At 41.4% G+C, this 23307-nt stretch overlaps 1 protein-coding gene across 1 annotated transcript; it reads right to left on the reverse strand.

Annotated features, from left to right (window-relative positions):
- Positions 1-3863: 3863 nt before the first annotated feature.
- Positions 3864-7280, reverse strand: SLC7A4 (solute carrier family 7 member 4). Its single transcript, XM_089489548.1, has 4 exons — positions 6299-7280; positions 5159-5847; positions 4701-4809; positions 3864-4060 (listed from the first exon to the last, which is right to left on the reverse strand). The coding sequence occupies exons 1-4, from the start codon at positions 7278-7280 to the stop codon at positions 3864-3866; spliced, it is 1977 nt and encodes a 658-aa protein (XP_089345674.1).
- Positions 7281-23307: the final 16027 nt, after the last annotated feature.

Below are 23307 nucleotides of genomic sequence, written 5' to 3' on the forward strand. Positions count from 1 at the left end.
TCCTGAGGCTGTATTAAACCCATAGAAAGGAGGCTTTTTATTAATGTGCTTTAAATATGTATATGTATATGCCCACCAAACACATACAGCAGGGATCAGCAGAGATTTATAAAAGCTTGTTGTTGTATAATGATTTGCGAGGAAACATCATTAAAACCGATATCAATTATTAGACCGTTGTATAAAGTATATATGGTGCCGAAATACTCCAGAACTGTTGACATTTGCTTTAAGAAAACTTTCTGGATCTCTCTGTGTACTCTTTTCATCAATAAACTCACTTGGATTTTTTGTTGTCTGTCCTATTTCTGCTTGTGTGACCCAACATAAGATATTTACTCAAGTTTTACACATGCATACACAATATATATTATTGTTTTATTTAGCCCCATCATATTCCGTAAAGCTGTACAATGGGTAGATAGGAAAAAACAAGTAGTATATCACATAACAATTGGACTTACACAAACAAAAGGTAAAGAGGGCCCTTCTTACAATCTAGGAGGGAGTAAGGGGGTATTACGCAAGAGGTAAAAGTGCCATTGTTAGGGATGGACCAGCCACACTGGTATAAGTATTGTAGGAGAGGTACTAGGAAAGGTGAGCTAAGGAAGATGGGTGGGAGGGTGTTATCATGTGAGGTTGTAGGCTTCTTTTAAAAAGTTGGTCTTGAGGGATTTTTTGAAGGACCAAAGGTAGGGGGGAAAGGTGGACAGGCCAGGGAAGAGCATTCCAGAAGATACTGGCAGCCCCTGAGAAATCTTCCATGCATGCATGAGAGCTTTAAATCAGAGAAGAGTACCGAAATAGATCATATGATTAGCAGAGAGACTGGTTAGGAGTGTGTGTATAGATGAGTAAGGAGATGTTAAGTAGAGGAAAGGCTATGAAGGGCTTTGAAAGTAAGAGTCAAGATTTTGAAATAAATCCTGAAACACAAAGGCAGTCAGTGAAGACATTGAAAGAGGGGAGAGGTGTTTGTGAACTGATGGATAAGGAAGATGAGTCAGGAAGCAGCATTCATGGTGGATTGTAGAGGGGCTAGACAGGTAAGAGGGAGACGAGCTAAGACAGGGTTACAATAATCAAGGAGGGAGGTAATGAGAGCATGGATGCCTTGGTGGCATCTTGTGTTAGGAAGGAATGCAGGCAATGTTTTTATGATGGAGATGGCAGTTTTTGTAGACGGACTGAAAGTGGGTGGTGAAGAGGCCGGAGTCAAGGGTGACCCCAAGGCAGCAAGTGTGAGGGGAGATTATTTCACTATTAATATTAAGGGGAACTGATGAGAAGATGTTAGCATTGGAGGGAGGGAATATGGGGAGTTTGGTTTTGGAGAGATTGAGTTTTAGGAAATGTGCAGACATCCAGGTAGAGAAAGATGCAAGGCAGTTATATAATATAAATAAATTGATATATATTTATATAATATATCATTTGTATGTAGATGTTCATGTAATGCTCACAAATGCACTTTCTTTTTACATTATAATGAAGAGGAGGTACAATAAGTGCAGTCATCTAAGTACAGTACTCAAACATCATGACCAGGGTACAACAAAGTATAATTAGGAGATTTATATATATGTTAAACTGTGTATTGCATTCTGTAATTGTATGTTTATAGATTGGCCCCATTGATCCTTGAGATTCCTATTTCCATTCAAATTACCTTGATTCTCTAAAAAATAACAAAATTGCTTTATATGTCTGCTTTCTATCATGCATCTTCTAACCTATTCATATTAAAAAAAAAACCTCTCCTGGTCTGCACCACTTTTGAAGCCTATCATTGAATGGATGCCAATTTAACAATATCCTTACGAAAATAGAAGCTCCAGATATGAAGCCAACATTCTAGACGTGGTGAAAATACTGATCTGTATAATGGAGCCAACTGCTTTCTTTCCTACTACTAGTATCCATTCCTATACAATCCATGCTCAACCTGGTATTCCTACTATCTGGGTGAGTCCTCACCATGCATCCAGTTCCCTGAAATCTTTACTCTCTGTGCTGTTAAAAACATTGTTTTAATGACATAATGTAAGCATTACAGTCATACGCTGTTGCATCATTAATGATCCAAGGCAGATTCAATTTGTCCTGAACATTGAGAGGTATGTAAATCCATATAATCAGCAATTCCTTCCAAAAACACTATGCAACAACCTGGAGAATTATCACTAGCCCTACAAAATAAGTGAAATCACTTAGTGTTCTGAGTATTAATTTTAACAACTAAATGCCCTCTATAATGTGTTATCAATGCTGCGACAAAATATTCCATTGTGACAAGCATTAAAGAGTTATTGCATGTGGTGGTGTGCTCAGATAGAAGAAAAAAATAAAACATAATACCCATTCTATGCATATTGGGAGTTATTTACTAGTGTAACGTTCTAAAAGTGATTTTATCGCCATGGCAACCAATGCAGTGTTCTTGGTTACTGCACCACATTAAATGGTGCACCAAAATTGTTTATATACACACACTCACACAAATGAATGTATGTGTATATGAAACTTATATTTAATACAATGTAAATATTGTGTCAAACGCTTAAGGCACATTGTTCAATGTTGAAATAGTTTAATATAAATGGACATTTCATTTAGATCTATACATTAGTGAATTTAGAATTGTCAATATAGAAAAAGACATGGAATCACCAAGTTACTTCCAGTGGGTGCGGCAGAGAGGGACAGTAAATGTATTTCAACCAGCTTGCAGTGATAACGGCCTATGTGAAGGTATATAGGATGAACCAATATACCGCAATGGCCTATGGCCAAGTATAACGCTTGTACATTATCAGTATCTGTATATGTGAAGAAATAGAATTTAGAAATAGGATTGAGTCTGGGCAGGTATACCGATTATAGAAACACAATGAAAATAATGCTATGTATTGTGTATTTGGTGGACAGTCATAATTCTGGATAGTTAATTACACTTAATGGAACAATGTTTTGATACGGTAAGTAAAGTAACGAGTAAAGTAGTCTATCTGCCTGCTGAAAATGTTTTTTTGTCGGTGGTACCCTGGGTAATCTCATTACAAACACAAATAAAAATATATTAGTCCTGTACCAACAGACACACCTACCTACACTATTTCTGGGGAAATAGTTTGGTTTTTAGCAAATATGACATGTAGCGTCAAGCACCATATAGCGAACTCTAACCAAACCCCATCTGGGTCCTCCTGATCTAGAACATTTTTATCTATCTAGTCCAGGGGCGTCAAACGTGCGGCCCACCAGCTGCTGCAGGACTACATCTCCCATACTCCCCAGCCAGCCCCTCAGCTGAAAGGGCATTATGGGAGATGTAGTCCTGCAGCAGCTGGAGGGCCACAGGTTGGACGTCCCTGATCTAGTCTATGCATCATCTCCCTCAGTTGGATGGCTTTTTATAAATCAATACTAATAAAGCACAGGCCTGATCTTAAGAAAATGTTAATATAGAAAGTGACCCAAGTACTGTAACTGGATTTTCAATATGTAGTAGTAAATAAAATATATGATCTGCCAATTAACCGCCCTTAATTTTGTGAAACGATGGTTTGCTCAATGCTGCAAATGAAAAGGAGTCATGTGGTGCAGAATCCTTTCATTTTCATACACTTGGTAACTTGCCTTGGTTAACCTGTGCAATCAGTCTTTCCTGATATAACACATTTGCAGAGTTACTAAGGGATTTGGTTGGTTGTTTTTCCACAACCTAACCATATGGAAAACAAAAGAAAAATGAATGAGGCCGTGTTTTTCTAATTTCCAGTGCAGATAGCAAATTGCGTAGTGATCCAGATAAAAATTTGACACAGTAGTCTTATATACATTCAGAGGCTTTTAAAGCATCATCTCTTTAAGGATTCCTCGTCCATAATCTCAGCTCTTCCCATTGAGTCCTGAGTGCTTGGCTGGATCTGCTGGACTGTTTCTTCTAGACTACTGCTTGGAAAGACTACGTAACGTGCTGTGACGCCATGGTTCTTTGGTTCATGCAAATTCTCCTTACTGTGCCAGATTCCGTAACCAAAATATACTGCTAGACCTACAGAAAGAAGAAAAAAAAAGTTACCTAAAAATGTGGATACTAATATCAAATACTTATTCTACATTAAAAATGCAGCTGCAAATAGTTGATTTCACAGGTAATATGTTTTCAGATAGGCCATATGGGTGGCAATACAAAATGTAACTGGTAGGATCAATTATTGCTTATAGTGTTGTGTTAACCTTAAGTATTAGAGTTGCCCACCTAGGACCACATGCAGAAGGCCAACATCAACTTACTTATTCCTATTTTAATTATTTCGATCATATTATGACATTTTAAAGTCATGTGTAAGAAAGTTATGATTATACCGTCATACAACTTTATAAACACAGGACATCATTTAAGCTCAGAATAAAACATTTCTTGGTAAGCAAAGGAAAATTAAGGGTTTTTTTTTTTTTAGACCGGACAGTCAAGATGTGGAAAGCACTGCCAAGGGGATTGGTATGGAAAATACAGTTAATACTTTGAAAGGATTTTGTGGACACTATGGAAGCAATTTCAAAAATTTTTGTTTTATAGGTCTAGCCTTAATGTCATTAAACATAAATCATTAATCATAAGTTACTTCTAAATACCATGTTGAACAATTTATAATCTTATCAAAGATAAGTAATGAGAAGAAAGGACATACCAAGAACGAGCCACACTGTGAACCGTACCCACGTCATGTAATTCAGTTTAAGCATGAGATATATATTTAAAAGTATACTCAGAGCAGGAATTAGTGGAACACATGGGACCTGTCATTGAAACACAAAAAAGAAAATAATGAGTATAATTGTACATATTGGGGAAAACAGAGTCTCTGTGCAGACATTGTTGACCTTCACTGCTGCTGATCACATTACTGCAGTACATAGCTTCCTGATCACGAATGTTCTCTCGTTTTTTAAAATTTATAAAATAAAAAAAAAAAAAGGATTATTGAAAAAATGTACAGCAATAGGTAGAGGATGGTGTAATTTTAGAATTTAACACATTGCAAAAATAACTTCAGTCTCTTTGTTTTTAAGTTAACAATCTGCTGAACCAACAGAATACCTGTTACAGATAAAGGTAAAGCTATAAATAACATGTATTTAAATTTACCTGAAATGTTGTAGTTTTACTTTGTTGCTCATGGACCCAAATGAAAAACAGACTTATCAAAAATCCAATCGAAAATATGACAACCAGTAAATAAAAACTCCATGTGGGGAGGCGCAAGTGAGAGCTACCAAACACCACAATGGAGCACAAGCATATGGCTGAAAACATCATGGTGACTACCGATATGGTGACCACCTCTCCAGGATAGCAATCGCTCAAGAACTTCAAGTATGGCTCAAATGTGGCTTTTAGCTGTCCAGTTTCTCTCCGTTCCCTCTTCTGAGTGTCCACTAGTTGAAGTTTATCTGAAAAGGACTCGTACTCCTTCATTTCCTCTCCAGTTATCCTTTCACCGCTTACTCTGGTGTCCTGTGAGTGAGCATTAGGCTCAGGATCCACTTGTTGTGGCTCTTCTGTCTTGTCTTGTTGAAATCTTAGCACTATAATGCTTGCTGCAACAAAGGTGTAGGCCAACAGTGTGCCTATAGATAGAAACTGGACAAGAGCTTCCAAGTCAAAGATAAGTGCCAAAAAAGCCATTAAAATACCAAATACTACAATGCCTATGACGGGTACTTTAGTGGTTGGGTTGACTTTGGAGAAAAACTGAAAGAATAGCCCATCTTCAGCCATTGCATATACAATCCTTGGAAGGGAGAAGAGATTACTCAAGAGAACAGTATTCATAGCTGTAAGGCAGAAGCATAAGAACAATTAGTGCCTATTAAATTATGGACATAAACCCAGAATTGATTAAACTACTACTTGTATTAGACAGTACACAAGGTACAAACAATATGGCATCATAATCTCATCCATTTATTTGTGCATAGGTTCTGGTTCTTAGCCCCCCCCAAAAAACCCCAGAAATGTTAAAACAGAAAATCATGCTGGATGGTTTTGGAAGTAGAGCAGACAGTGACATAAGTCATTAACCGAACAGAGCACGCAAACATGCCACATCACTGAAAAGGAAAGTGTCACTAAATAGGCTAGTATTAATAAAAATACCTGTGAAGGTATGAATAGGGAAATATTCCAGACAGTAAAATTTTGCACAAATACAACATTAAGCCCTAACATCAGCAACACATTAAAGTATAAGGAAATTTAAGTTAGAGACTGTATGTTTAAACTTACCGCAGATGGAACCAACAGCTACAATAAATCCTGCCCATGAGTAACCTCTCCTGTAAAATGCATCCGAAAGAGCAGAGTCTGGTATTAGGGTTTTCCAAGGTACCATTAATGTTAACACTGTCGATACCAATATGTAGGCTCCTGTTGCTAAGCCTAGGGAGACAGCTGTTGCAATGGGAATAGCTTTTTGAGGGTTCTTAGCTTCTTCGCTTGATGCTGCTATTACATCAAAGCCAACAAAGGCATAAAAGCATGTGGCTGTGCCAGACATGATGCCAGAAAACCCAAATGGAGCAAATCCACCATGCTCAGCTCCCCAGTTCTTGGGGTCTGCAAGAATGAACCCAAATATTAAAATGAAGATGATAATCCCCATACTAATGGCAGCAAATATATGGTTAAGCCATGAGGATACCCTAACCCCAAAAGAGATAAATGCTGTGGCAACCAGCAAGATTCCTGCAGCCAAGAAATCTGGATAGTGAGCTAAAAATGGCACGTCCCAAGTACCAATATGTCTTTCAGTATAGTTTTTTATTTTATGGTCAAATATGGAGTCCAGGTAGCCACTCCAGGCCCTGGCCACTGCGGCTCCACCAATCATATATTCCAGGATGACATTCCAGCCAATCAGAAACGCCCAGATTTCACCGACTGAAACATAAGTGAACATGTAGGCAGATCCAGTCTTTGGCACTCTTGCACCAAATTCAGCATAGCAAAGAGCAGCAAGCAATGAGGCAATGCCGGCAATAAGAAATGATAAGACCACAGCTGGACCCGCTATCTCCTTGGCAACTGTGCCTGTCAGCACATATAGACCAGAGCCAACCATTCCACCAACACCTAGAAGTGTAAGGTCAACGGTAGAGAGGCATCTTTTCAGTGACGTCTCCATCAAGTCATCGTCCAAAGTCTTGACTCTATTCAATTTGTGACAGAAGCGTACCATAGCAGAAGCAGTGGGTAGGCGATTCCCCATCTTTGCGTTCTCAATTCTTGTTTTTTCCTTAACAGAAGAGCTTGCTTGTTTCTTAACCTAACTGTTCTTCCATGAGTTTGATGGTCAAGATCTATAAGTTATAGAAAAACATTCTTTAGTAAAGGTGGAGACCAAAACATATAATATATAAGCATACATCTACTGGCCACAACTCTATAGACTCACCTGGTTAAATCTCAGTGGTGTGTGGTACTGTTGATTAGCCAGTTGGTGACATGACAGTTGCTAATAATTATATTTGCCTGTTTTTATTAACATCATTTTAAGAGATATGTGCAGAGTGTATGAGCACTGCCCATTTGGCAGCAATATTGTAGCTTAACATACAGGTATTACTTCTATCCTTCCACCCAAAATAAAATCACATTAATACGTTTACGAACAAATTAGTTGACACCGGGTACTAAAACAGTGAAACCTCATAGTAACATGGTAATTTAGGTTGAAAAAAAGAGCTAAGTCTATCAACTTCAACCCTTCTACCTATCGTTCCTGCTTCCAAAAGAAAGCAAAATATGTTCCTCCGCTTACCTACATATTTGCTTACACACATAAAACTGTTGTTTTACCCACAGACTGGTGTCAAACACAAAAGTTCAACTTAATTCCTTTAACTGAGTACCATCCAAGACTGGATGGATTCAAATCACATGAGCCTTCACAGACCTGAGAACATTTCTCCAACAAACATTTTACTATGCATATCGTAAACACAGTGGCTGCATTCATACCAGAAAATACAAGGAATACAATATCAGCATGGTTTAACTGTCCTTTTAAATGTAAGAGCACCCCCCTTGTTTAATTGGGCAGGGAGTTAATGTAGACCAATGTGGTGCTGGTGTCAAGAGGGGTCTGGGGCCACCAATGGCCCTTTAAAGATAGAATTAATGACATCTGCTGCTAAAACCAGCCTAATTTTTGTGTAAATTTGACACATTGAGCTTCCTTTATCATAATATAACTGCAGATAAGTTGACACTGATTTCTTATGTGTGCATTAGATTTTGAGTAACAGCCATTTAGCTTCAAAACAGGATACATACACAGATAAGTAAAATATGGCCATGTTTCTGGTTGCTCTGTGGCCCTGGAACCTCCTGTGCCTGTCAACATACCTGGGAAATCAGGGTTGGACCCTGGGTTTTTGCCCAAGTCTCAGGGTAAAGGGGCAGATTCTCATGGTCACACAGTCTGAAACCGACTCCTTCCTAGCTGACTCCCATTTAGTGCATTTGCTACCAGTATGTTATTGTTGATTTACCTGCTTGAATTCAGGTGACTCAAGTGTATCTTTAATTAATGACAAGTCATGGTTTCCATTAGGATCTGTGTTAGAGCCATTCGGTTAACACCTTTGGCAAGTCACTGCTTAAAATTTTCACAATAGGTTGTTAAACCGTTAATGTTTTATCAGTTTGAGTCAGCTCATAAAAGGAGGAATAACCTGTTCCCCTTTTGGCAACTTGTGCTATCAAAAATAAGTGTCACCTTAAGAAGAGACCCCCGAGGTCCCAAAAGATGTAACTTTACATCTTTTTCTATATTGACCCAAGAAAAGATACCAACTTCAACTAAGTGCTCTTTTTGAAAAAGAATAAGTGAAGCTTCCCGAGCGATAAACCAGGCAATTTACCTGAAAATATTCCAGGCCAATGAATTTTCATTCTGTCATGCCCTAAAACAAGGAAAAATTACATTTCTTTAAATTATTTCTCACTTAAAAGGTACTATTCCACCTACTTAATGCATCATTTCTAGCACTGTTAAATACCCAAATTGTTCATACCTCATTCATATTATTTTTGCCAGGTACTGAAATTAAAAATGCTTAGGACAAAGTTTTTGTTATACTTTCAGAGGAAAGAATAAAATGTCAAATCTACTAAGGTTTCTATGCTTAGCAAACTGGAGACAGCAATCACTTTTTATTTAGTGGAACAGCGCCTTGAATGAATAGACATTTGATCTCCAAACATTTAGTTGTAATTGGGCAGGTGTTGTCACTTACTTGTATGGTGAGATTCCTCTTAAGCTGTCCGGCTTCCAAACATTTCCATAGTTAAACTTAAATTCTAAAATGTTCAATGTAATTATTCAAATGGCACAAAGCAAGGGGAATTTTTTTTTTTATTATTTTTATTGCTCGCCATTTCAGAGGTGATATAGCACATTATAATTAATAAACTGTGATATACTCCCAGCAGTAATAAATCACATAATTATTAAAAACGGGGGAGAAATGTATGTATAAAAAGAGTCATAGTGGAAAGTGGTTAAGTGTAGAAATCATCAGAAGCTTTAAATTGCTTTCTATAAATTTCTCACTTTGCACCAAATTTGTTTTTCATGTTATCCATAATAACTGCAATCATATTTCTTGCCTTGTGTTCAGTCTTTTAGTGATATACATTAAGTACATTCATTACAGCATAATACAAATTGTATTGATATATTGTATTCATTATAAAATGTTTTTATCATTTTTACATAAAACCTTAATGTAAAGAGGCTTGGCGAAGAAGAGAAAAGTAAAAATGACTAATGTGACCCAGATTTCTTACTGAAACATCTATTTTGCATCTGTGACTATAATGTGCTCGAAAAGAGTTTGCTCTGAGATACGGGGACGTCTGCAGCTATCTAGAGTACCATGGCTTATGGGGTGCCATGTTTATTTGCATTCTAGATGGCCAGAGACCATTTGCCAAGGGGCCTTGGAGTTGGGGCCTTGGAGTTGGGGCCCTAACATCAGACTTGCTTACAAAATACTGTAGATACTTAGCAAAAGGTAAGGGAGCAGTAAGTTTGATAGGATTGTCACTTACTTCAATATCTTTAATAATAAATAAATTAATAACTAATTGTAACTTTTTTTTTTTTAACCTTTAACTAATGAAATGAAGCCTTAAAAACTAAAATATAGCCAAGCCCTGTTAGAAGATCCCCAAGTTGGGCTCACATTGCTGGTGGCGAGCCCTTGCATTAAAGAAGCCATACTCAACACTGCCAAGTACAAAGTCAATGAGGTCATTATAAGATGTGTATTCAACAATACTCTGCAGGACGGTGCTGTGTGTCATCTTTACAAACATATCCTACCTACTACTACTGAATGTTGGGTCTCTAGAAAATATTTGTAAGTATGTTTAGATGTTGTTGAAAGCATACATTATGTTGATTATGTGGTTAAAAAGAAAAGGAAACACACTGTTAATTAAAATTACCTGACCACAAATTTTCAAGAGAATTCCAGGGATTTTACAGACATGCAAACTTTAGTCAACCATTCAATGTCGTGAGAAGCAATAATGTATGTGGCTTTACATAGTGTTAAGACCCTGACTTAATAGAAATTGTGTATCTGTAAAAAAAAAAAGGACCATGCCAAATTTGTAGAGGGTACTTGCAGACAGTAGGACCATCTTCATATACGCAAGCAGCAATGAGTACACCGATTCTCTTTAGATACCATCACAGCTCCAGAACACCCAACAGGTTTAGCCTCAATACGTTTACATTTAGCTACACGTGATCTGCTCCAAACCTGACTTCACCTACAGATCCGGAAAATCAGCACCTGTCACTTAAACATCTAATCCCCAACCCCCTGCATTCTTCTGGTTTTCCTAAAAGGGTTCATATAACATTTCAGATTCATGACCAAAACATGGTTCAGAAAACGCCACTGCGGTAAATCCATTAATTTATGAGCTTGGTTTCCTCTAGTTGCACAAAATAAGTTTTGTAATGGTTTACGTGGTTGTTATTCTCAAAATCCATGTGAAATAGAAAGTATATGTTTTATGGACTGCTGACAATATATAGTTAGAAGTGAATTTTTGTTGCAACCCTCTAACTTTAATGCAAATGTTTTTTTATTTTTTTTATTATTTATGTTGAGATATCTGGGGCTGTAACGACAGACTCTTCTTATTCCCCACTGGCTTAACATTTTGTGGAATGTATTCATTAGTCAGGTTTGAGTTAGAAGAACTTACAAATTATAAAGGGCCAACCCCAGTTACCTTCTAGAAACATACAGTAGAATCGGACAGCAGATAACCATTCTGGCCACTTAGTGTGTCATTTTTTTTCTTGATGTAGACCAAGACCTTAATCAGTCCATGATCTTGTGTTAGATTAGTGTTATTCCTGTCCCATGCATGTTAGGATATAATTCCCTCACTGTATTAGCCTCTATCACGTCTGATGGGAGGCTGTTCCATTTATCTGCCACCCCTTAGGAAAACGACCTCATTGATTTAACTATGCATTCGAAAGGGCCATCACAGCCTTTTCTCGTTTGTTAAAGCGAGTTGACAAACCTTTAGACACGAAGCCCTGGCTCCTTAATTTCTGTTGCTGGCCTCTATCTTTTGAAGGTTCTAAGGTTCTTTTGCTTAAAGCACACAAATTAAACAAATCCACAAATTATGTTTTATTTCCTCTCATGTTACCTAAAAACCCTAAATGCGACCAGTTCAAAAGAACCCAGAACCTCAGCCTTTTTATTTGTGGCGATCCACCTGAGCTGACGTCCTTCCCAGTGAGCTGAGCCGCCGGGCCTGCACAAAATGCTGTCATGTTCCCATACAGAATGATCACCAGTAAAGGGATCCTACAGCTCAGCCACAGACACACACATATATATATATATATTTTATACATAAAACATATCCATAATCCATTTAAACTCCTGTGATCTCCTACTGGAGCTTCGCCCACACAGGATAATGCCTCCTGCAAACACACCAGATGCTCAGGGATAATGACGACAGGCACAAGCGCTCATCAAATATTCAGTAATGCACCGAGCCAGGCAACCAAAGAGCAGCCATGGCTGATCCCGACATGAACGCAGAGACGAACCTGCAGCTAGAATGACATCTATTGTACACGTTTATGTTTACATCTACTGCTAACAATATTGAATGCCATCAACCTGTACAACACACACACATATTCTATTATATATATATATATATATATATATATATATACACAGCACATAATATATTTCCATATGATCCACAATGTGCATTTCTTACCTATTCTACATTCCCCTTCCAGCGCATGTAAATATAACCCGCAGATCCCGGCAATAGGCAGACGGTGATCACCTGTACAGCCGCTCCATTGTACAGTCAACCAGAGCTCCCCGGAGCAGCGAAAGCTAACATTAGTGAGAGGGCTAGCACGGGCGGGGCCACGGAGACGGATCCTGGAACGCTTAAAGGGACAGCATTGCGATTTTCTGAGCAGCCCTTAACGATTCGCCCAGGCGTTTAACCCGCTGAGAGCTGGAGAGGTGCTGTTGGAGTATATGTTCCGGAAATTCCTGGATACAGACTACACATCTTTCAAGGGAAAAGATGAACGATGCTGTGCAGGTAACCCGAGACTTTTTAAGAACAAGGAAGGAGAATTAACTCTTGGAGGATTTCGTTTGATGACGTACTATGAGCCATCTGGACAGGGGAGGACTGGCGCCATTCAGCCCAGGGAGCTCGACTAAGCTGTAACCCCAATAACATAAAGTCCCAAAACATTTTGTTAAGAATGACAAGATCAACAATGCTCAATGTGCACAATTTTCAACTCATAGTTGAGGGTCCAGATTGGGGGTGACAAGGTGGCCCTGGCACTTTAAGGCCAGTGGCCGCTAAATGGCATAAGATGGCAGGATACGAGAGGCTGCATATTATGTTTTTATACTCATGATGAGTACGGCCAGGGATATTCTGCAGGTGGCCGCACACTGAAGCACCCAGATCAGGTAAGTATTGAATGCTCCTGGTCAGCAACCCAATGGGCATTTTCCCTGTGTGCCAGATGGCCAGTCTGGGCCTGCGTATTTGCCAAAATGGACTGCATAAAAGCAACATCTATACAAAAAACAAAAACTGTCTGCGCTTCTCACCCTAATATAGTTGGCAACAAATATATACACATAATATAAATGAGAGGTTTCGATTATATGAATCGGCCAAAGCATAATTAAGCTCTCCTTAAAATTAACATGTGAAAGGATACAGTCAGGGTTTACATGCTGCTTAAAGCCCTTGTTAACCTATCCCCCCTGGTGGCTATACTGTGGAACTGCAGGTAAAAACAAAGAAAGAAAAGGCTCTTGACAGCCAATTTTTTTTTTTTCAAATCAGAGTAGCCCAACCACTAATTGCCCTCCTGCCCCCTTGCAAACAATACCATACATTTGGAAGATGTCCTACCAGGATTCAGTTTCCTAGAAAAATGGTGCCTTGTTAATGCTGGATGGAATAATGGTATGTTCTGTTGCATGAATTATACACTGTATTATTTAAGAACATTGAATGTGTTTCTTCCATTTAATAAGTGTAGCTGTGTTCCATGTTTCTCTAGATACATTATGCATAAACTATGTATCCCAGTGGAACTTTTTAAACTTGGGTTTTGGGGATGCAAAGCAAAAACATACGATTTGACACATCCACCCAGTGGAATGCAAAGCAACTATAAGTAATGACTCCCCATAATCCAGTTTCCAAGTCTTGTATTTTAACCCAGTGCAAATGCCTCCTCTTCTATGTATGTGAGCATGGATGTTTATGTATAAGGGTATGTGAGCATTGATGTGTAAGTGGTGTGAGATGGAGGGCTTGTTAGCACGGGAGGTGTTAGAATAAATGTGTACCTGTCTGTTAGTGAGTATGAGTAGTTGTGTGTTAGCATGTGTAAATTTGTGTTAGTCTGTTTAAATATGTGTAAGAGAGTGTATGTGCGAGGGGCAATGATGGTGCAAACAAGCTGTTTGGGGGCAAAGATTGCACACATACACCGGGGGTACTGACAAGCTGTGGAGAAAAAAAAAAGGCACAGGCAGGCTGTTTGAGGGTTAGGATGGCATTGATAATCTCTTGGGGACAAAGGTGGCACTGTGGGAGATGTTGCTTGGTGAAGCTGGGCAATTTTTGCACCGGATCCTTGTGGTTTCTAGTTACGCCCCGATTAGTATATTGTTTAAAAAAAATTTTGTAGCTCCAGTTGAAGCTCCTGAATTTAAAGAACTGTCATGTCCTATGAAAGTTTAGTGGCTGAAGAATGTGTGCACTGCTTGGTAAAATACCGTAAGTATTTCAATATAATACATTTGACAGTAAAACATTCTAAGAAAATTATCCTTTCCAGGTCCATCTGATATGGATATATACTATGATTTGACTTATACATTTTATATATGTTATATGCCATCTGCAGATCACAGCAATAAAGACCCTGGCTTTTATTATCTAAAATACAATACAGTGCAAATATTGTTCTATGGTCAGACCAGGGCTCCACCCTGCAACCCTATCACATTTAAAGTATACAGTTTGGGCATAGTACTTTTCATTATGTCATGCGAAAAAGTGCTGACATTTTGGTATTAGGGTAGACCACTATGTTGCAACTTTTCTGCAGTTTGTTAGTATGGCAGAGGTGCCTGGCCCTTCATAATGTACCATTAAGCAGGTGCAATGAAATATTTCATCTTACCTGTCGTTCAAACTGTAGTGAATAAGCCCGTAATTCTTTTTTTTTTTCTTCAACAGACACACCATAACTTAAGTAAACTGCATAATTAAAGTGATTTATTGAATCTACCCATAGCTTGTGCTTTTTGTCAATTGTTTTCGAGATATTACAAAAATAGTATCAGTTTCCTGTGCTGAAGTTATGTCTCTTCTGTATATCTCCCGACACTTCTCTTTAATAGGGTGTTGGTAAAGGCATGTCTAGGGGATGGGATATTTTCAAATGTTTCATGTAAGTTTGATGTTTTTGCACTAAAACAGGAGTTAGTAGTAAAATTGTGGTTTCAACTCTTTGAATTCAATATCCAGTTCTCGAACTTCTGATTTATGTTGAGTTTTGCGAAGATACAGGATGGCAAATTATCAGTGTATAATCGTTGCATTACTACTTGATTTGTATGATCCTATTTACACTCGATATATTTGTTATGTGTTGTTTTTATGTGAAACTTTGAATAATAAAAAAAAATATCCAGTTCTGGCAAATCTCTCTTTAAGAATGGCTGAAATTCTTCAAATAGGGCCAGTCTGACCTGCGTAACTATCGGCTTGAAGGAAAGGCAGGGCCGGCCCAAGGCAAAATGCCGCCTGGGGCGAATTTTAAAATGCCGCCCCCCCCTTATCTACCCTTCCTCTCCCTCTGTCCCTGCCGCCCCCTCCCCATTATCTACCCCCCCCCGGTACTTACTTTTCAGCAGTCCTGCGGCGAGTCTCCCTGTTCGGTCTCGGTGCCGGCTTGCAATGCTGAGCGCCGGAAATCTTCCGGTGCTCAGCATTACAAGCCGGCACCGAGACCGAACAGGGAGACTCGCCGCAGAGGAGAGAGAGAGGGGCGCCGAGCGGGTACTGACAGCTTGGTAAACGAAAACCACTTGGCGCCCCTTTCTCTCTCTTTCGCTTTAAAAAAAAAAAAAAAAAGGGCTTGGGGCGGCAAAGGGCTTGGGGCGGCAAAGTGCCGCCCCTTCAAAAGTGCCGCCTGGAGCGGTTGCCCCACTCGGCTCCATTGTCGGCCCGGCCCTGAGGAAAGGTTGTAGACAAGGTAAGGCTGTAGGAGGTGTGAGTGTGGAAATGTGTGTTAGTATGAATGTGTGTATGTTAGTGTGTGTTCTGTTATAGTATGGGTAAGTATGCATTATGGTTAGTGTGCATGTGTTAGCATGTTAGAGTGAGGGTGTGTGTGTGTGGTAGTGCGTATATTGGTTACTGGAAGGGGCCCAAGAGCCAGGAGGCTACTTAGCTTTCCCTCCCTGCACCGGAAGGTGCCAACCTTTCCCTTGCTTATCATGTAGTCCAAATTGATTTAAATATGTTTCTTACATGGCCATTCAAACAATGTAATGTAAAGTCAGCAAAGAGATGAAACAGCGACTTTTCCCCAAACTATCCTACCAGCTGCCAGTCAAGAGCTGATTAGCAGCTTTCCCTATACTACAGAAGAGGGGACCCCAGAGTGCCACTGTGTATGTGGTACATAGCTGTCTTAGAAGGCCTAGCGTGTCAACTATGTACCATGCACTGGCAGATCCGAGGAGGGGATGGCAACAGGGCACCCCTCCCCAGGCAATGGCATGTTTCAGAAGTAGAGAATAAAGAGGTAAGTTCTGAGTCCTGTACTTATCTCTTTTTTAAGGTAGCAGAACCACTCAGGTAGTAACAGAAGCACTGAGGCCACCAATACATGGCACCAAAGAGCAAGACAGAAGAATGATCAGATGGTGAGAATGTCAGGGCAGTCCGCTTCTCGTTCACAAACAGTACGCATTCACAGGTCGAGACTGGCAGCAAGAATAGCAGTCCAATGGTTAAAGCTGGAGGTGCTAGTTTTAATGATGGATTCTGTAAATCCAAATTGCTATGCCATGCACCTCTTGTTATGTTTACCCATTGCGGAATATAATGGCACCATATAAATAAATAATATGTAGGAACAAATAGATACTAGACTTAAATTTAGACACACCTAACGTTAGCATCATTTTCTAGATTATGGCAAATATCTGTTGATGCTTGAAAAATTATTCTATCATACGTGACTGCTAATAAAAGTTGATGAATATAAAAATAGCTTAATTGAAATCTAAAGAGACCACTATGCAAAATAAAATACAAGGCCACACTTAAAAGATAATTGGTCACTTAAAAGCAATTCTACTCAATAAACCATGAACAAAGTATCTGTAATCGTTTTTTTTTCATACAGATCATCATTTCAAAATGCTTTTCAATATATCTGTCATCCAAAATAAGCTTGTAGATTGCAATGCAATTTAAAATGTAACAAATTTAAAGGCAACAAATATTTTTGCCTTTTTTTTGGGAGGGGGGGTGACTCACCACTTATCAATAAAGCTGAACGCAATGAGAAGGGAACAACAGCCCAGACTATATTGCTAAAAGGAATTTTTTTCAGCCATCACATGCTGTTTAATGCATACGATAGAGGGTCAGAGGTTTAGATGTAATGTAAGGATGGATCAGCCTCCTATCAGTAGTAGAGGCAAATACAATAAGGAACTTTAAACATGCATGGGATGGGCATGAAGCTATACTGAATCTAAGACAAGATGAAGGACTGATTAAGATCAGAGTTTTCACATCAGGAAACATGGGCAGACTAGATGGAGCAAATTTTATGTTTCTAGAACAGCTGAGTGGTCCCTTTAAATTTCCCTGTGGTTTCCCCCTTGTAAATGCATGAAGGGGTTCAGTAGAATCCCCTCACATGAATTTGCCTATATCCCTAACCCCTCCAAGCTTCTAGGCTTTCAAGAAATATATAGATATATAGATACTCAATATGAGTCAGCTCATATGTATATATGCAGATAAAAAGTACTTACAAAGAACTATAAGCACTCTTGGATTAGGAGACTACCTGGGACTTTCCCTTGAATTGAACTTTAGAGCAATACTGTAACCAGTGCCAAGTAAAAGAGCCGTGTGGTCATTATACCCTGAAGATCTAAAATTATGGTAGCCGAGGTTATGCCAATGAATGTTTAAATTGATAATTGCCAGAATTTTTTTTTAACACGGTTTATGTGAAATATATGTTTAAATACAATGAGAAGGACTGCTTCTAATAACACTAAATCTTATTTTCCATATTCATACTGAAATATGCTATTTGTGTATGTTGTTGGCTATCTGCAAACTAAATTTTTTTTGTAGAGTAATTTTTTATTTTGTCAATAGAAAAGATGACTTCCAGAGAAACGCAAATACAGACAAAACACGACATTGTGAGTACAGTGTACATATCAGGACAACTCAGATAATCACATTGCAGGGGATGATGTAAATAGGCTGTACCACAATAATAGACCTGTGCAACGACACCCAAGTGACGAGGGGCCCATAAAGGCGCACATTGAGCGCTCATAATGCCAGCTCTGGTGAGCCTGGAGCAGGTGTAAGCATCGAAAATCATCTCCAGAAAGAAATAAATAGAAAAGAAGAGAGATAAAGGGGGGAGGAGACAGAACTCAGCCAGAAACCTCAGAGCCTCAGCTAGCCGAACAACAGGCAGCAGCCATAGGTCAGATCCACGAAACTGTTGCAGGTGACATCCCAAATTTCTCCATCCACGGCCCCCAGGTGAGAAGAAAAACATGGGACTTGTCATGCAGGTAAGCCGTGATTTTCTCCATCTTCAGCATATGCCAAATTTTAGCTTCAACGACGTGCAGCTCAGGAGTGCCCGATTTCCACACTTGGGCAATAGCAAGACGGACCACCGTGCAGACTCGAAATATAAGACGATGTGCCGGTTTAGACAGAGTATCCGAGGGATAGCATCTACAGAGAAGAGCCGACCAAGGCTCGGGTCGGAGGGGTTCCCCAAGAGCATTGCTCAGCAAACTGAAGAAATGGGCCCATATCGGCACAAGCTTGGGACAGGTCCACCAAATGTGTAGCAGGGTCCCTGCCTCATCACAGCCACGAAAACAGAGGGGTGAATGTGTCGGGAACATACGGTGCAGGCGTGAAGGGGTAAGATGCCAGCGCGACAACACCTTAAAGCAGTTCTCCTGGACAAGGGTGCAAGCGGTGACTTTCCAAATGTTCTCATAAATTTCCCCCCAATCGGAGGAGTCGAGGGTTTGATCCAAGTCGGTCTCCCATTGGCTTGCAAAAGAGGGTGAGGACGGGTATTTCACCCCCAAGGTATGGTTGTATAGAAGAGAGATCGCCCCACCGATTTTATGGGAACGTACGCATACATGTTCATAAAAAGTGGGAACATAATCCGGGAAGCGCTTGAGAAACAAAAGGAGAAAATGAGAAATTTGGTGGTATCGAAAAGTTTCAGACATAGGGATGTTGTGCAATGATGCTAGTTGCTGGAAGGAGTAGGGTCGATTGTTCAGGAGCAGATCTCCCACTGTAACTAGTCCCTTGTCAACCCACCACTGGAACGGACGAATCCGAAGACCTGCTGGGAAATTTTGGTTCTGGAACACTGGTGTCAATCTAGAACCAGTGTCCATAAGCTTATATTTGCGACGAACCCGATACCAGAGAGAAAATGAATGTAGAAGGGTAGGGCTGTCGGAGAGCCTGCTTTTATCCAGGGTAGGGAGCCACATAAGCCATCGGAGATTCGCCCCAGAGGAGAGATCAGACTCCAGCTGAACCCAGCGCACAGGTGAGGGGCGCACCGAGAAGGATAAAAGCATAGCCAACTGAGCCGCAACATAGTATTCATAAAGGAGGGGAGCGGATAGCCCTCCAGCCTTCTTCGACCTATAAAGGGTCGATCTAGCTAACCTACTCCTTCGGCCCTGCCAAACAAACCTCTCAATAGCCCCCTGAAGGCCCGCAATATCTTTCCGATGGATCGGCAAGGAGATGGAACGAAAAAGATATAACAACCTGGGCAACAAATTCATTTTCACTGCGTAAATTCTCCCCATAAGTGATAAAGTGCTTTGGTGGTGTCAGATGAAAGTAATAAATTAAGCTGGCCCCTGGTGGAAACTATCTCCCGAAGAAGACGAGAGTCACCGGAGCGTTTGTGATCCGCTTGAAGTCTGGATAAGGTGGCCCCAAGGTCCTCTATCTGAGAGAGATGGTGCTTCCGCTTGGCCGAGTTCAGAGCCAGGAATTGGCCCCGGAGAACTGCCTTGTGTGCATCCCAGGTAGTACTGAGGGTGACCTCCGGAGTCAGGTTCTCCTTGAAATAAGTAGTAAGGGATTGGTTAATGGTCTCACGAACAGCAGGGTCGAGAAGCAGGGAATCGTTGAGATGCCAGAATGGTCGCAAGTTTGGTGGGAGAAGGCCGACCAGGGAAATCTCAACCATGGCGTGATCCGACCAGGAGATCTCGTGTATCTTAGATCCAAGAAGAGATGGGAGGAGGCATTGATTGAGGAAAAAATAGTCCAGCCTAGAATACATTCTGTGGGGGTGAGAGAAAAAGGAATAGTCCCGATCGGTAGGGTGGAGGAGTCTCCAAGCATCGAAGAGTCCGAGCGACTTGACGAAGTGCTGCAAGGGTTTAAAAATAGAGGTCGGGCACGTCCGTACCGTCGAAAGAGTCCTATCCATATAGGGATCCAGAACTGAATTAAAATCTCCGCCAATAACAAGACCACCCGGTGGAGTCGTGAGGAGTAACTGAGCAAGCTGATCGAAAAACGCAGACGTCGGGGGGCTAGGAGCATACACGTTTACAATCGTGAGCGGCTGATAGTTAAGCAATCCGTCCAAACGTAGGTATCTTCCCTCCTGATCAGAGAACCTGTGGAGGACACGAAAAGGAAATCTCTTATGTATGAGAATGGATACACCATTATGCTTATCCGGAGCTGCAGAGTGAAAATGTGCAGGAAATCGTGGATCCCAAAACTTGGGGAGACATCGCTGTCGGAAGTGGGTCTCCTGGAGTAGAACAATGTCAGCTTGGGAGCGTACATAATGCCTCACTGCCATACGCCGTTTCTGCGGGGCGAGCAACCCTTTCACATTGTGGGAAACTGTATTCAGCCCGGGATGATGTAGGGAAGCCATGTGTCGGGAAGCTGGGCCCGGAGGAAGAGAGAAGAAAAAAAAAAAAAAGTTGAAAAGGGAGAAGAAAGAGAGAAAAAAAGAGGAGAAAGCAGAAAAACACCAGTGGGAAAGACCACCAGGGAGAGAACAATACAAGGCAAAAAGAATAGACTCAACCCGAATGTGTCTATTTCGAGATTAACACAGGGGAACCAGGAGGAGGAGGTAAGAACGACATCCCCCCCGGCAACAATCAAGAAAAACCTTAATACATTAAAGGTAATATTAAGCAACAGAACAAACCCGATCAGGGCAATAGGGGACGACAACCCCTAAGATGGACCACGGCTACAACACACCCGTAACAGATCCAAACAATCCGCGGAGGCCCGCGGAGACATGTGTGGCGGGGAGGTGAGGTGAGCGTGGGTGAGAGAAAAAAGAAAAAAAAAAAAAAAACATGCGTGAGTGCGTGGAAAGTGTGTGAGGAAGCGCTCTAGAGCCCCATTCCCCTCTGTAAGAGATGCCCAGGAACAAGATAATCTCACAATATGAGTCGGTGAGGTGGGACAGAGAGCGCCGAGGAAAGCACAATGTGCAGGTAGCAGCTAGAGGAGATGTACAGTCTCGCGGCACAGCGGCTATACCGCGATCACCGTCAACAAGGGGAGAGCAATGAGAATTGCCCAATGTAGAAAATAAATAAATTAAAAAAAATAAAAATGGAAAGTGTGCGTACATATGCAGGACACCATATGCATGAAGTGAAATGACAGCTAGCATGGAGCTAGCAAGTATGGAGCTAGCAGTGTGGAGATATGTGAATATATATATATATATATGTAGATATGCAGATATGGAGAGATACGTCCTGGCAAACAGTGGATGATACCCGCAGGTAGTACGGCAGCATGATATCCAGGACATGACATGCATATATACATACAGTTGAAGCACACCGAAGCGTTGTAAAAATAGCAGGTATGCGTCAGAAAGCAAAACTGCAACCCTCGTACCAGTGAGGGGCAAACAAGCACATCACGACGACGGCGAGAGAAAAAAACAACAAAAAAAAACAAAACAACATGGAAAGTGCGCGTACATATGCAGGACACCATATGCATGAAGTGAAATGCTAGCTAGTATGGAGCTAGCAGTGTGGAGATATGTGAACATGTATATATGTAGATATGCAGATATGGGGAGATACGTCCTGGCAAACATTGGATGATACCCGCAGTTAGTACGGCAGCATGATATCCAGGACATGACATGCATATATACATACAGTTGAAGCACACCGGGAAGAAAAAAAAAAAAACGCGTAGTCCGACAGAAGTCCCACGAAAACAATAACCGACCGGCGCAATAAAGAAGGCAAAATAAACTCGTATAAACACGAATCGAACACTTAGCTATCCTCCGCGACGAGAGCAGGGACGATAGGTTCCCCCAAATGCGCGTTGAGAGAGCCGCAAGGGTCAGCAGGATCTAAGCCATTCCCGAAGGCGCTTCAGGGCCATCAGCCGGACGAGGTGGCGAATGGTGTGGCTCCAAAGCCCGCGGGGAGCGTCCCTCCGATCGAGGCGAAGCTGCCGTCTCGGGAGGGGGCCTGTCCAGGCTAGCCGGCGGTCGAAGTCCCAAGCGGCGCAGGAACGGCCCAGCGTCGGCAAGCTCCCGTAGTTGTAGAAGTAGACTGCCTTTCTGGACCAGGAGCTTGAAAGGGAAGCCCCATCTATAGGGGACCCCACGCTCCCTCAGGAAATCTGTGAGCGGTTTCAGGGCCCGGCGCTTACGAAGTGTTGAAGGGGCAATGTCCGCATACCACACCGGGGCAACGCCATCCAGCTCCGGTGAAACATTCCGTGTCGCGCGGAGAACGGCTTCTTTTGTCGTAAAATAGTGGCATTTGAGGACGATGTCCCTGGGAGGCTCGCCATGTCCAGGCTTGGGACGCAGAGCTCTGTGGATCCGCTCCAGGCGCAGCTCCTAGTCCGGCACATCTGGCAGGAGTTGCCGTAGGTAGCGGTGAATGTATGAACGAATGTCCGTCAGGGTCTCCGGAACCCCCCTCACCCGCAGGTTAGAGCGCCTAGAGCGATTATCCATGTCTTCCACAGCGTCCTGGAGATCCGCGCACGTGGCCTCCAGGCGAGCAATGGCGTCATCCCGGTCCTGTTGAGCCGAGGTAAGGTGATCAACCGCCGCTTCAAGGTGGACGGTCCTGGAGGCTAGAGCAGTGAGATCCGCTGAAATAGCCGACAGGCCAGCTTTAAGATCTGATTGTAGCTCCTGCTTGACAGATAACATGCAGGCTTTGAGGTCCGCGATGTCGCTGCGTGTGCTCAGGCCGGCTGCATCCGCGCCCTCTAGGCCTTCACCCCGCGCAGCGTCCTTCTTCTTAAAAAAGTCTGACATCTCAGAGGAGGCCCCCGGTTTTCCACCCCTACGGGTGGAC

The sequence above is a fragment of the Sceloporus occidentalis genome, unplaced genomic scaffold (assembly GCF_023333645.1).
Source record: "Sceloporus occidentalis isolate IW3139 unplaced genomic scaffold, rSceOcc1.0.p SCAF_40, whole genome shotgun sequence".
Lineage (NCBI taxonomy): Eukaryota > Metazoa > Chordata > Lepidosauria > Squamata > Phrynosomatidae > Sceloporus > Sceloporus occidentalis.